Source organism: Mesocricetus auratus, unplaced genomic scaffold (genome assembly GCF_017639785.1).
Source record: "Mesocricetus auratus isolate SY011 unplaced genomic scaffold, BCM_Maur_2.0 Super-Scaffold_100009, whole genome shotgun sequence".
Classification (NCBI taxonomy): Eukaryota; Metazoa; Chordata; class Mammalia; order Rodentia; family Cricetidae; genus Mesocricetus; species Mesocricetus auratus.
This window is the reverse complement of record NW_024429193.1, coordinates 22,351,831-22,365,964: the sequence shown is the minus strand read 5'-3', so window position 1 is coordinate 22,365,964 and position 14,134 is coordinate 22,351,831. Positions and strand designations below refer to the sequence as shown.

The 14,134-nt window shown below is 45.9% G+C and overlaps 2 protein-coding genes across 3 annotated transcripts in view; one reads left to right on the top strand and one right to left on the bottom strand.

The window, feature by feature from the left end:
- Positions 1 to 5,025: 5,025 nt before the first annotated feature.
- Positions 5,026 to 6,469, bottom strand: LOC110343062 (atherin-like). Its single transcript, XM_040751527.1, has 3 exons — positions 6,446 to 6,469; positions 5,852 to 6,375; positions 5,026 to 5,115 (listed from the first exon to the last, which is right to left on the bottom strand). The coding sequence occupies exons 1-3, from the start codon at positions 6,467 to 6,469 to the stop codon at positions 5,046 to 5,048; spliced, it is 618 nt and encodes a 205-aa protein (XP_040607461.1). The 3' UTR covers positions 5,026 to 5,045.
- Positions 6,310 to 14,134, top strand: part of Ppp3ca (protein phosphatase 3 catalytic subunit alpha) — a 270,184-nt gene continuing 262,359 nt past the window's right edge. For both annotated transcript variants that reach the window (XM_005081969.4, XM_005081968.4), the window contains exon 1: positions 6,310 to 6,906. In XM_005081969.4, coding sequence (XP_005082026.1) covers positions 6,849 to 6,906 — 58 coding nt within the window. In that variant the 5' untranslated portion in view covers positions 6,310 to 6,848. The remainder of the gene's footprint in view (positions 6,907 to 14,134) is intronic.

Genomic DNA, 14,134 nt, shown 5'->3' with positions numbered 1-14,134 from the left:
GAATCTTTTATAAAATAGATTGCATTCTACACCATAAACCAAGTCTTAACAACTACAAAAGAGCCAAAAATAATTTATTGATATCCTCAAATCATAGAGGAACACAGTTGGAAATCAATAGCAAGAGAAACCACAGAAACTATGTAAATACTTGGAGACTAAATAATACATTCTTAAACAACCAGTGAACCTTTGAAGAAATCAGAGAGGAAATTTAAATGTTTCTAGAGTCAAATGAAGATGAGAGCAGACCTTATTAGATGCTTTAGGACATAATCTAGGAAGTTCTAAAAGGCAAATTTAGAGCTTATATTTATAATGAGAGAAATCTTGAATAAATAACCTAATGATGCACTTTAAAGTCTTAGAAAAACAAAAACAATCCATACCCAAAAGCAACAAGTAGCGAGAGATAATAAAGATTAGGGTTGAAATTAATGAAATTAACAAACCTAATCAAATGAAAGATAGAAGAGCCGTGGTGGTACACGCCTTTAACCCCAGCACTCAGGAGGTAGAGACACGTGATTCTTTGTGAGTTTGAGGCCAGTCTGGTCTACGAGCAAGTTCCGGGACAGCCAAAGATGTTACACAGAGAAGCCCTATCTGGAAACCAAATAATAATAACAATAATAAACAAGATAAAAACCTAAAATGTTACAATAGCCTTTAATCATTAGGAAATATTTGATAATTTGTTTGTACTTCAAGTAACTGGAAAAGCTAGAAGTAATGGGTATAATCCTATGAGTCTATAACCCACTAAATTAGATCAATATGCTATTAAGAACTTAAACACATAATAAGCAATAATATTTAAAATAGGGATGGGGATGTAGCTCAGTTGATAGAATGCTTGCCTAGTATTCAGGAAGTTTGATTTCCCGTATTGCATAAAACTCAGTATGTTGATGCAATCTTGTAATCCCTGCACCCAGGATGGAAACAGGAGGATCAGAAGTTCGAGGCTATTCTCTGCTACATAGGAAGTTCCAGGCCACCCCAAGATACATTAGATACTGGAAGTTTGTGTTCATTACTTCTCTTCGTGTTATTTTGTTTTAGCTTTTAAGTATCCTATCAAAGAAAAGCCCAGAACCAGATAGATTCAGTGCCAAATTCTACCAACTGGTTAGGAAGAAGAAACATCAATATTCTTCAAACTATGCCATCAAATAGAACAGAAAAGTATACCATTAAACTCATTCTGTGAAGCCAACGTTACCCTGATACCCAAAGTAGACAATGTCACAACAATGTTCTAAGGAAACTATAATCCAATTTTCCCTTTGAATAAACAACAAAAATTTTCAACAAAATGCTAAGTAACTGGATTAGAAACACATTAAGGGCATATAAGTTGACTTCATTTCAGTGAATCAAGGAGACACCCAAAATCTGAAAAGTATGTTATTATCAAAAATAGGATACAGAATATAGTATATTTAATTCCTTTTTATCTCTCTTTTCTTTCCCTCGTCCCTCTCATATTTATCTACTATATACCTATCTACTTATTTCCTCTGAAACTAACATGACACTTTTCTTAGGATTTCTATTTCTGTGATAAAGTAACATGACCAAAAGCAACTTGCAGAGGAAAAGTTGTTTTTTTCTTCTTATACTTCCTGGTAATAGTTTATCAGGGAGGGACATTATGTCAGGGACCTGGAGGCAGGGCCTGAAAGAAAAGCCAAGGAGGAGTGCTTCTTATTGTGTCTGCTTTCCATCCCAGGACCTCCTGCAGGTGGTGTCACTACCCACAGTGGGTCCTCCTATTTCAATCACTAGTCAAGAAAATGCCATACAGATCAAATGGCAGACTAATCTTATGGAGGCAATTTCTTCTCGTATGACTCTAGTTTGTGTTAAATTGACAAAGTAACTGCACAGAATAGCACATATTAAAAATACAAATTATAGCACACAATAAAAAATATAAATTATTTTTCACTATCTGTGATTTTTTACCAGTGGGAGAAAATTGTATGGATCATATCAATATAGTGGATTTCAAACCCAAAAGTCTTCTGTAGTGATATATTTACCTGTAACAGTGGTCACACATTTTGGGCGGGCTACAGGTGCAGATATGACCAGATAAAGGGAGAGGATCAGAAATCAGAGAGCACTGGGGAGGCAGGGTTGGCATCTTTGGAGCAGGAATGCTGTGACAGTCACTCATTGTTTCTTGTGTAAGTTCTTTCCCCAATAAAACTCCACCTATCATTTATGCTGGGTCTGGTGAATCCTAATTTTCACGCCTGGTTTCAGAAGGGGGATAGACCGTGGTGGATGACCTATCATTTCTCCTCATCAAGATGTTTCTCCTGTTCAAATCAGATCTTGATCAACTTTGATGGCATCCGAAGTTTTCCCTCAAGCATGTTATTCAATATTCATTTGTGAAGAAAATAGTAAATTACTCTGTGTGGAAGCCGTACTTGCACATCAATGTCTGAAAAGATAACACGCATGTAAGATCCATACACCAAGACGAAAGAAAACAAAATGACTGAATCTCTATCTCTCACATTTACTGACCATTGAGCCGTGCTATGGAATGTTTAGCTGTGCAAAGTTGTGCTGCATGTGTTTAACTATGTAAAGATATATTGTATTTGTTCAATTATGTAAAAATGTGTTGCTATTTTATCTTGTCTGTCTAAGGCACCTGATTGGTCTACAAAAAACCCTGAATGACCAAGAGTGACGGAGGCGGAACAGGAAGGACTTCTGGGCAAGGAGAGTAAGTAGGAGGGGGAGTTTAGGTTTGGGGGAATAAAGAAAAAGCAATGCCAGGGAGACCCCAGGTGTCTGCTAGCCAGGCACTGAGAAAGCAGGAAAGCAGGTCATACAGAATGAAAGGGAGGTTAAAAAGCCCCAAGGCAACATGTAGATAAATAGAAATAGGTAAAATTAAGTTAAGAGAGCTCATGGGACAGGCTTAAGGTAAGGCAGAACATTCATAATTAATGATAAGTCCCTGTCTTTATTTGGGACCTGGTTGGTGGCCCAAAGAAAATTCTAACTACAGTTGTTTACAAAAATGAAGATTGGATGTTGATGTATTAAAACAGAGGAGAATGGTTTTAGTCTTGTGGTTGCTCTCTTATGTAACAGTGATGTAACACTTCTGTATTTTAGTAGATATCTTACTTTCAAATAAAATGAGTAACTACTATATATTAATTTCCTAATGAATGCATTTATAAACCCTAGCAGACTAACACAAAAACGGGTCTGTTTTAGTTAAAGCCTCCCGCAGTCTTTATTAGGAGGTGAGCAGCATTTCTTGGTGTGGTAATGACAGACTTGGCTCCATTCATCTGACCCACTGCCCACACCAGGGTCTTAGAAGGTTCCATATTCAGCTGAACAGAGGTTTACAGATGGAAGGATTTGGATCAGCTGCCCCATCACTCTGGCCAGTAAGCCAAAGACCACTTTAGCTCATATTATCAATGCCCCAAACTAATCACATGGACAGTCAGGCTGGGAAATGGAATTCCTGACTGGAAAGCTGCTTCCTAGAGAGAATTAAACTAAGGAAGGAAAATCATATATTTTTTTCTTAGTGGATGAAATATCTTTATTATTTATTTATTTTTTGAGACAGGGTCTCTCCATGTAAAAGCTCTGGCTGTCCTGGAACTCACGCTGTAGACCAGGCTGGTCATGAACTCCTGGAGATCTACCTGCCACTGCCTAAGGAGTGCTGGGATTAAAGTCTCATGCCACCATTGCTGTGTTGAAATGTCTTTTATCAGTGTTTTTAATCTCACTTTTTCTTTATGAGCAAAAGACTTTCCAAAATCAGCTCCTGGGAATTGAAGTCATCACCCTGAAAATGTGAATTCCAAAGGGAAGTTAATCTTTGCCAGTGGGAAGACAGTCATGAACTCTTTGGGGCGTCTGACAGGATTAAGAGGAAAGAGAAAAGGATGGTAATTGCAAGGAGCTGGTTGTCTGAAGGGACGTCGGACGAGCAGATGCTTTGGCTGTGTGGTTGAGCAGCCAGATGTCCGGTCCTAGCTAGTTCCTGGTTGATGTGCTCCTGCACAGTACTAGAGTCCAATTTCACCTAGATGTGTCTGCATTGCAAATTTTTATGGAACCGCACACAGGCGTTAAGCCTATCCGATGACAGGAAGGTGTGTGGCAATGTGATCACGACTCATTTCTTTTTCCCCACACATACCTTAGCTAGGCGCTCTTCTAGACTTGTGGAGCGCTGGAGGGCGTGTCTGAAAGGTGTGCCTTTACTTCCTATCTCTACCATAAAACTTTTCAATGTGGTTGACTTTTTCAGCCTCAGATCCTACCTAGTTCAAGGGTGCTTTTCCTGTGCCCCGGGGAAAGTCACTCTGAGTAACAGTTGCAAGGCATCTGTGTGCAGTGTGTGGGCGTCCCCAGATAAGGTTTCCTAGTCTTTCCTGAAGCAGGCCCTCTTCACCCACAGGTCTTGGCATCCCTCCCTCTCCGCCAGCCACCTGGCCAGGGACCAGCTTCCCGAATCTGCCTTGGCAACTAGCTTGGCTCTTGCCCAGGAGGCTGCTTGCAACAACCCCTAACTGAGCAGATTATACACCCCTCTTGGAGGTAATTTCATGTCACCTGAAAATTCCACTGGACTACACAGACTGACTGAAGGCAAAGACCATAATAAAGGTTGCAAACATGGTAGGACAATCTGGCCACCAGGGGCAGCCTCTCTTGCTGCTGGGATGCCCCCACCCACTTGGTCTAGCAGGCCTCCACAGGGTTGCTCTTTATAGTGTCTGCTCGAATTCCTTGAAGCCACACACTCCAGCGTCATGCTCCAGGGCTTCCAGTCCGCTATTAAAACTTACTTTTTTTTTTTTCGGATTTGAGTTTAATCTAATCCCTGTCGCCAAAACAGTTCTCCTGGCTCCATCTCCTAGCTTCCTAAAAAACGCTTATTAGGCTTTTTATTGGGCCCACAGTCCAATTCAGGAACTGGAAAACCATGGTGTTGAAGGAATTTGAAAGTAAAACAGGAAGGACGAGGGTTATAAATTTATTCAGCTTTCTTCATAATTTCCTTGCAGGTCCTTGGGTAGGCCAGGGAGAAGGCTGTGTCCAGAGGATCTGCTGCAGAGAGACACGTCCTTAAGCCAGAGCCCCTTGAAAGGAACTATCAGAGCCACCAGCACCTGGTTCTTTGTCCCCTACTTTCCTCCTTACTCGGGACTGGTGAGAATTCCCAGCAAGGCTCCAAGGCCCTGCACACACCTTGAGCTCCAAGTGACTAACTGACTTTTAGTGTCACCCATCCCCACCAGTGACTGCGTACACGTGTGAACAAGGAAAAGGCGACCTCTCTTGAGTTTTTCTGACTCCTCTTATCTCCCAGGAGACCCGAGGGCATCCTGGGTCACTGAGCATAGCCTGGGTCGCACAGTCTCCAGTCGGTCCCCCCATTAGCCACTGCGTCCCTCAGCGCCCGAAACACACTTTGGCCAGGAACCCCCTCTTCCCGTGAAGTTGTGCCCACCACACCAACAGTAACCGGCGTCCACCTAGCCCAGGCAGCGCCGCCTCCCCAAGGTAAGCTGTTTACTGGTCGCCTTCCTGGCGAGCCTCCCTGGACAGCTGCGGCGGCGGCGACAGCAGCTGCGCCGCGGCCCCGAGCTCTGGGCGCTCCTCCTTCCTCCCTCTCCGGGTCTCCGATCTCACTCCCGCGGGCCACTCACACACTGGCAGCCGTCACCACACACCCGGGAGTGTGCCCGGGGACCCAGGGGGCGGCGGGCAGGCGTGGTGGCACGCAGCAGCCCAGCTCCTCCGGAACCGTGCTTCCCGGCCCAGCCTGCCCCCCTCTGCCCACCTCATTGACACCTGAGCGGCCACTGGGGCGGTGGAGGTTGCAGGCCCCGGGGACCCAGTGGCACCCGGGAGAAAACAGAGCAGGGGGCGGGACGGCCGCGCAGACCACCGCCTTAGCGGTGAGGAACGCGCGCCGCAGCCTATGAGCGAGTGAAAGCACGGCGTGGGGGCGGGCCCGGGGGACGGGCCCGGAGGAGGAGGTGGCCCGGGCGCTGGAGGCGGGGGCGGCGAGGAGGAAGGGGAGGAGGCGGAGGCGGGCGCGGTGGTGGCGGCGGCGGCCGGCACGGCGGCGGAGGCGAGGTTGTGCCCCGGACTGTGTCCACCGAGCTCGGCGGCTGTTGCCCGTGCGCGGAGAAGCAGCGGCGCCGCGAGGCGGAGGAGGATCGCGGGCGATCGCGGCGGCGGGACGTCCACGGCGGCCGCGGCCCCGGCGGCGGCCGGCGACGATCGGCGTGGGGAAGCAGCGGCGGCCGCAGCGGCGAGCCGCCTCTTCGCCACCGGGACGCGGAGGCGCGGCTGGCGGCGCTGACATCCACGGCCCTGCCTCTCCTCCCTCGCCCCCGGCCCTCCCCATGTGATCGGTCTTAATCCCGACCGTGCGCGCGCGTGGGGGCTCCATTGCGCGGTGCCCGGTGTCGGTGCCGGGGTGGGTGCTCGCGTGCGCTTCTCCTCCCCATCCCCCGCCCCGTCCCCAAGAATAAAAGAAGAACCGGGAGGCGTGCTCAGAAAATAAATAAATAACCAGCACACACGCGCAGCCCGGAGCGAGGCGGCGGGGCTGGCGGCGGCGGAGGAGGAGTGAAGGCGGCGGCGGCGGAGGAGGGACGCGCGGAGCCGGCAGTAACTTTCGAGCCAGCCCAGAGCCCGGAGCTCCAGCCGAGCGGTTTGCAGCGCGGCGGCGGCGGCGGCGCTGAGTGTCTGGCCCGCCGGTGTGGTCGGGGTGTGCAGTCGGACGGGACGAGCAGCGCGTGGCTGTCCCCCCCTCCCGGCGGCTGGAGATGTCCGAGCCCAAGGCGATTGATCCCAAGTTGTCGACGACCGACAGGGTGGTGAAAGGTAAGCGCAGCGCCGCGGCGGCCCGGGGTGCACCGAGTGCCGCAGGCGCCGGGCCGCCCCTCCCCCGCCCCGGTTGTCCGTCTCAGGCTCGCGCCGGGGACCTTCTAGGATCTCCTGCAAGCGGCGATCCCCCTCCGCCGCCGCGCCCTGCCCCCACACCGCCCACCCGGCCCCAAGAGGGGCATTTTTTTTTTTTTTTGTGGACGGGGGGCAGCAGTTGGCAAATGGCTGAGCGCCTGGGAGGCGGTGGCGGGGGTGGCGGGGGTGGCGGTGGCGGGAGGGGGCGCCTGGGGGGGTGACTGCTGGCAGGGTGTAGCTGCTGTGACAGAAATAGGAAGTGGGTGGCTGCTCGCGGGCTTGCATGGGATCGGGTTTATGGTTTGCTCTTTGCAGAGGGAGGGGAGGTGATTTATGGCTTTTAAAAAATTAATAGGGCATTTTTATGTGGCCGTGGCTTGCCGCGGACTGGCTCGCCCGGGCACGGTGCTCCAGGCGCTCCATTGCAGCAGTTCCCCGGGCGCCCCCTCCCCCTCCGCGGGAAGGGCCTGCACAGGACTCGCGAGAGAGCGGGAGAGCGTGGGGGGAGCCCAGCTCCGGCTGCCGCGCGCCGCGGGGCCGGGGGGCCGCGGGGCGGCGTGGGGGCAGCGCCAGGCGGCGGACGACCCGAGCCCCCGCCGCCGCCCCGGGATTTCCCTGCAGGCCTGGAGCGAGGAGAGCGGTGGAGGTCCTCTGTCGACCTCCCTTGTCACCAATGGCTGGCTGCTGCCGACCTGTCATTGCTCTTAAAGGGTTCCCTGCTGGTGCATGCCTCTAGGTTGGGAAGCTTACCCTGCTCCCTTCCCCCAAGCTCCTGACACCCCCTTGGTAACGGGCTGTTTGATCCTCTGATTGCCAAGGATGACATGTATTTGTGCAACTGGCAGCGATGGCTCTGGGTTGCTGGCTAGGAGAAGCCCTAGGGATGCTTGGAGTGAGGAAGGGGGCAACGTGGTTGCCCTTTCTATACTCCTGCGGAGGAGGGATCCCACCATCCTCACTGTATTCCAACGTGGAGTGGGGGAGGAACCACAGATCCGCCAGGATTAAGTAGTGGCACTTATTCTTGGGATCAGGGTACTGAGCAAAGCCGAGATGGGCACCAGCCTGTGCAGAGACTGTGCCTCTGCACGCTAAGATGGGGGTGGAGTGTGTGTGTGTGTGTGTGTGTGTGTGATTTGAACAGAGATGGTTGGTGTCTTATGCAGCCAGAGCATTCAGCTGGAGTGCAAAGCTATCAAGTCATTTGCTCCAGGAACATTTAGGTGAAAGTAACCCGGCACCCAAAGACCATGATACATAGTCTCTGGAGTCTTCAGAAAGAATCCTTGCTCCTTTCACGTTTGCTCGGTTTTTCAAGTGTTATGTTCTCTTTTATGAGAGAATGAAAGAAACATCTTCTCTCTTTTTTGATTACATTGGGATCAATTCTACTTCAAAGTAGGAGTCATAGAGCCATCAAAAATAAAGAAGGGATAGCTCTGCAAAAAAAAAAAAAAAAAAAAAAAAAAGGTAATAGAGCTACCGAGGCACACAACTATCTTTCCTGCAGGCTTGGATCCTTATGTAAACACTCGATGCAAATCCATTCCAAAGAACTGTGCTGTACTAAAGGCTTCTGTTGGCTTAAAAATTAAGACCTTTTGTGTAAAATACCAGAGAACGACCAATATCTCTGAAATGTGTGAAATTTGGGTGTAACTCCAATAAAAATATAACTTGTTTACTAAACAGTTAAGGCAATAGTTACAATTTAGATGATACTATGTGTTGGTAGAGAAATAAAAGTAATGTGTGCATGTAATGTCACAGTCCCCATTTTAAACCTCAAAACACGGATTTTTAAGGTGTGAATTTAGATGGACATTGTCCTAAAGTAAACTGTGTAAAACTAATTGCTCGTCTATTCCCGGTGTGTCTACCAGTTAATATAGCAGAACCCGTGTTCAACCATTACAAAGCTCTTTTGCCTTTTGTTTCACTGTTATTATAAATGACTTCTCCCATTAGTACATAGGCACACCCAAAACTCCAAATTTTGATTTATGTATTTTTGCAGAAGTGCATTACAAATGTGGGCTGTAGATTCAAAATGGGAAACATTAATCTCCCACCTGTTTTGATGGGGATCCTAGTGGAAGATTTTGCTTATAGAAAAAAATTGTTGATGACTCTTGAGTTCAGTGTGGGCACTGCTTTGGTTCTCTTACGCTTTCCTGCACATTTTATGTCATTGGCTTACCAATTTTGACACCAGGTTCTGGTCAACATTTTGTTATTCGTAAGACTTTTCAGGGTTAGTATTTTGAGATGATAATCTGTTTGATCCCCCTTGAATACTATAAGCACGTTTAACAAGTAGAAAGCAACACCTTTACTGACTAGCAAAAGTCATAGAATTATTTTTTATATTAAAAATGTACATAATATGTAGTAGATAAAACATGATTTTACTCTAAATTTTCTGAGAACCTCATGCTATTTGCTCTTCTTGAAATCATTCCTCAACACAGGGAATGGTTTATCTTTGAGGAGATATCTACGCTGTTGAGGCCTTGTGTCTTTCCTTTTATAAAGTGCATCTGCAGCTGTATTTGATACGGATAGGAATGGCCAGATCAATCCTTGGGCATGCCATGGCTTTTTGACAGTCATCTTTATTGCTATGATCTGGCTTTTGCTGGATGACAAATTGCTGTTTACAAATGACTCTGTGCTTGTGGTTTTGTTTATAGTAATATGACTACGGCTTCTACAGCTCTCTTGGTTTGTGCTTACAGAATGCAACTTTAGAAAGGTAGGTTGAGTTTTAGGGTCAACTATAGCAGTATTGAGACTTGTTGAATCTGCTAAGACATGTATGTGCAGAGCCTTTAAACTTCAAGAATGAAAGAGGGATGGTGACCCGTGAGTTGAACAGCATTCACTTAAATTACTTCCAGAAAAAAAAAATTACCCCAACTATCTAATCTGCTGCTGGTTTATTTGACAGGTGTTAAATTTAAAAACAAATATAAAGTTGTTAGAATGCAGAGAAAACTGTTTGGCATGCTGTTTGTTGGGGATCAGTATAATTTGATCCATTTATTTATATTTTTAGAGCATACCCGATGTTTGTTTTGAGAAAACTGTATATAGGTTGAGGGCTCACTGGAAACTCAAGATCCTCTTGCCTCAGTCTTCAGAGTAGGGTTCCAGAAGTGTTTCACCATGCCTGGCTCACATTATGTCTTAAAGATACACAAAGAGCCGGGCGTTGGTGGCGCACGCCTTTAATCCCAGCACTCGGGAGGCAGAGACAGGCGGATCACTGTGAGTTCGAGACCAGCCTGGTCTACCGAGTGAGTTCCAGGACAGGCTCCAAAACAATACAGAGAAACCCTGTCTCGAAAAACCAAAAAAAAAAAAAAAAAAAAAAAAAAAAAGATACAAAAGAATACCGTAATCAGTAGAAGACTGAAGTAGATAGCGTAACTAGCTCTCCTAGCCACCCACCCTCCTAGTACCCTATGTCCTGGTTTCCTCTGCAGTGTACTCAAAAAGTCTCTGGCAGCCTTGGTTCATGGACACTTTCCCTGTCCCCTCTGTGATGTCCCCTTTTGGCTGTGAAGTGTTGCTCTGTGACAGAAGTACGTGGAGCAGAGTAGAATGTGACGTTGAGTTTGCGGCAGCTTTGGCTCTGCACGGTTCTTCTCTCATCTGCAGATATTTTATAATGGGCATTTTACCTTATCCCAAGCTGATTATAATAATAGACATTTCAGCGTCTGGCAGGCTGTCAAAGAGGAGATTCCTGGGAAGAGTCCTGTAGGTTGCACTCTGTTCTCCTCCGCAGATGTTTGCTTTTGGTTTTGGGGACATAGCTGCTCCTCTGCCTTCTGTCACCTTTGAACTCTTTGTCAGGTGCAAGTCGAGAAATTCTGGGAAGATGTGTAAGATCATACAAGCAAGAATGTGCAGGCGTCAAGTAGACTGTTATTCAGTAATGGGCGATGCAAGCCATTGGTATTTGTAGCTGAGAAATATTCGTGTGACCAAACAGAAAACAGGAAATGGGATAGGTCACTGATGACCATTGCATTTGCATATGGAAACAAAGTAGCAAATAACGCCATGGGGGGTTTTTTCACATTTATTTTACTTGTATTTTAACTAATTAACTAATTAACTAGTTGATTTGTTTCATTTGTCTGGTGTATATTATAATTAATTTAAATTAATTATCATTAAACATCAGTATTTGGTGGGTAGAGTTTATTTCAGCACTGGCTCTTAAGAAAGGCATTTGCTAGTATAACTATTTCCCACAAATGACATAGTTCTGACATGGATGACATACGTGAGTGACCAGCATACAAATTCATGCTGCTAATTATAAATTAGGTTGATGTATTCAGTAATATTTACTTTCAGAATTTCTTAAATGTAAATGTAGCACAAATTCACTGTGCTCACAAGTTTGTTGGAGACTGAGATTTAGGGAAATTCCACTGGCTATAAGTGTTATCACCTTTTAGTAGAGCGAAAGACAATGTTGTTTGTTGTTATTATCATTTAAATGTACAGAAATTAACCCTTGTTTAATAGACACTATAATTTAAAGATAGTCAGGGAAAGGAAACAACCTAACTGCCTTAGAAGCTAGCTAATGAGATTTATGTTGACATTGTTGTTAGGTAAAAATACGCCATTTTGAATCAGTTTCTTCTTCATGGCCTGTTTAAAATGGTAATTATAGAGATGCGAGTGTATGAGTTTGATTCTCTGCAGTCAACTTTGACAGTTGTGATCTTATGATTTTGCTTATCTTTCTGTGCCACTGTGTGAAGCAGGAACTAACTGTAAAGTCAAGTACAGAATCCATTTGGAGTGGTGTTGTGGGGAATAGCACTGTTCCCTTTCCAGCCTTCGGTGGGTCGAGGTCACCACTATGAAGGCTTTGTGGGGATGTGCTGGAACTTTAGGGATTGGGAAGTTAGGCAAAGAGTGACTCCGCAGCACATTTTATGATCATTAAAAAATAATCGCGACCGTTTTTCAGCATTTTACTGGTACAGCAATCACTTGATATTTAAGAGGGAGATGATGAGATCTTGAACTCTTCTGTAATTGTAGGTTATATGCTCTAACTTAATAGACTGCTTTCTTCCATCATGAGGGATAAAGAAGGCGGATGTTTCCTTGGCAGTGGTAATTTACTCACTGTTGACATCGAATGACAAATGACAGCATGTTATGTGTTTTCAAATCACTCTGGAATGGCCACATTGGTAATATCCAAAGCCATGTTGCTCCTGGCCTGCAGCAGCAGCTTGTAATGGCATTTCTATATAATTAAAGAAGTAGGAGCACAGCGGATGTAACAGCGCTGGTGAGGCAGGAATGCAGGCAAGCGAATGGGTTCCGGAAACATGGAGTTTCACGAGTGCTTGCGAGTAGATACCTTTGCTGTTTGATCTAGGATCGAATCACGTTTTCTTTCCCGTTTGCTCTGCGAAGTCACGAGCTATGTAGAACCATATTTGCTCTGTTTCACGATTAGCAGAAATGTACTATTCGGCTGATGTGTTTAGGAAAACGTTATACTCTTGTTTGATGGTGGCATGATGCTTACTAAGGAAATGCTAGGGAACACGGCTTTCTTTTCAAGTGGGGGACCAGAGATAGAAATGGGGCTCTCTGCTGAAAAGTACTTGGTCTCAAAGTTGCTGCTGAAAGCCTCTGCCTGGGTTTCTGATAATGACATTAGCCAACGCTGCTGTTCTTGATGAGTATGTTAATTTCCGGAGGAATTTCGGGTGAAAATATCACCAGTGCTATTACTTCTTTTAGGATGCAGTCATCCAATGAGAGGAATGGGATTTTGGCCTTGTAAGTGAAGTCTTTAGTCTGTATGGTTTCAGTACCTCAGCCTTTTGTTTTGTCTTATTTTGCAGCGCTTCCTCCACATGCATGAAATTATCAGTTGCACTTTGCGTCTATAGGAAAACACATAATCCCTCCCTGATTCTGAATGTACCACCAACTTGGGGACACGTTCCCATCGCTAGGGTCTCAAATTCACTTTCAGTGTGTAGTAAGGTAACTGAAACCACAGTCCCACTTAAGCAAGTAGCAATGGGCTATGGAAATGCTTCATTTTCGAAATTGAAGTGCATGTTTTGAAACCATCATAGAAAGGAATGGGATGCCCAATTGCATCATCATCCTCAGATGTGCTGGGTCATGTTCGCTGATAGCTAGCTACCCTGGAATGCAAGGGCCCCCGGGCTGCAGATTGAACACCACAGGAATGGGACTTTGTGTTTTCCCTTTTAGCCCCTAATCCGTGCTTTGGCCTCATAGAAAAACACACTGTAGCTTGGTTTTTAGACTTCAGGTATGGTTTTCTGTGAACTTCAGTGTCTTGCAACTGAAAATGTTGAATGTGCTTGCAGAAGATTAAGGCGGGCGAGTAGCTATCAGAAATTTGTAGACGCTGCTGTGATTCGTGACACACCGCCTCACTGTGGTTGTCAATTTCAGACGCTGGTCCACCGTTATGAAACTAGAAGAATTATTGCTGGCCTTTGGAGAGAGAGTCCTCTGCGTGTGTGTGTGTGTGTGTGTGTGTGTGTGTGTGTGTGTGTGTGTGTGCACGCGCGCGCGCGTGTCTAATTGCTGGGAGCCATGAAGTCTGAAGACACAACAGGAGTCTCTTTCCACAGCAACTGTGTTCTCTCAGCTTCTCCTCCTTTGGAAGGAATTACTAGTTCTGTTTCAAAATGTGCATTTATTTCTAAGGAATACCAAAATGGTTTGGAAATTGCAGCACATTGAGTCCTAACCTGTTTCTTGGATGGTTGTTGCATATATTTAGAAATGCATAAACGTCGTCAGTGTTTGTATTCAGAGTTTTGCAAGTTTGGTTCATCAATTGACCACAGAGCTTTGCCTGTTATATTCCCAGTAAATACTTGTTGAATGATTGAACAGGTTTCAATGTGTCATCTTAAGCTCAGATTCTTTGTGTTTTGAGTGTTTTTTTTTTTTTTTCCAAGTTCTAACTCCTTGTAAATGGTTTTACATGGTGACTGGAAAATTCCTTCTTCAGCCCACTCAGGAATTAGAGGACGAGAAGGCCATAAGAAGGTGACATAGCTGTTTTGAGGGTGGTTTTCTTGTTTGGCCATTTGAATTGTCCATGTCTGAT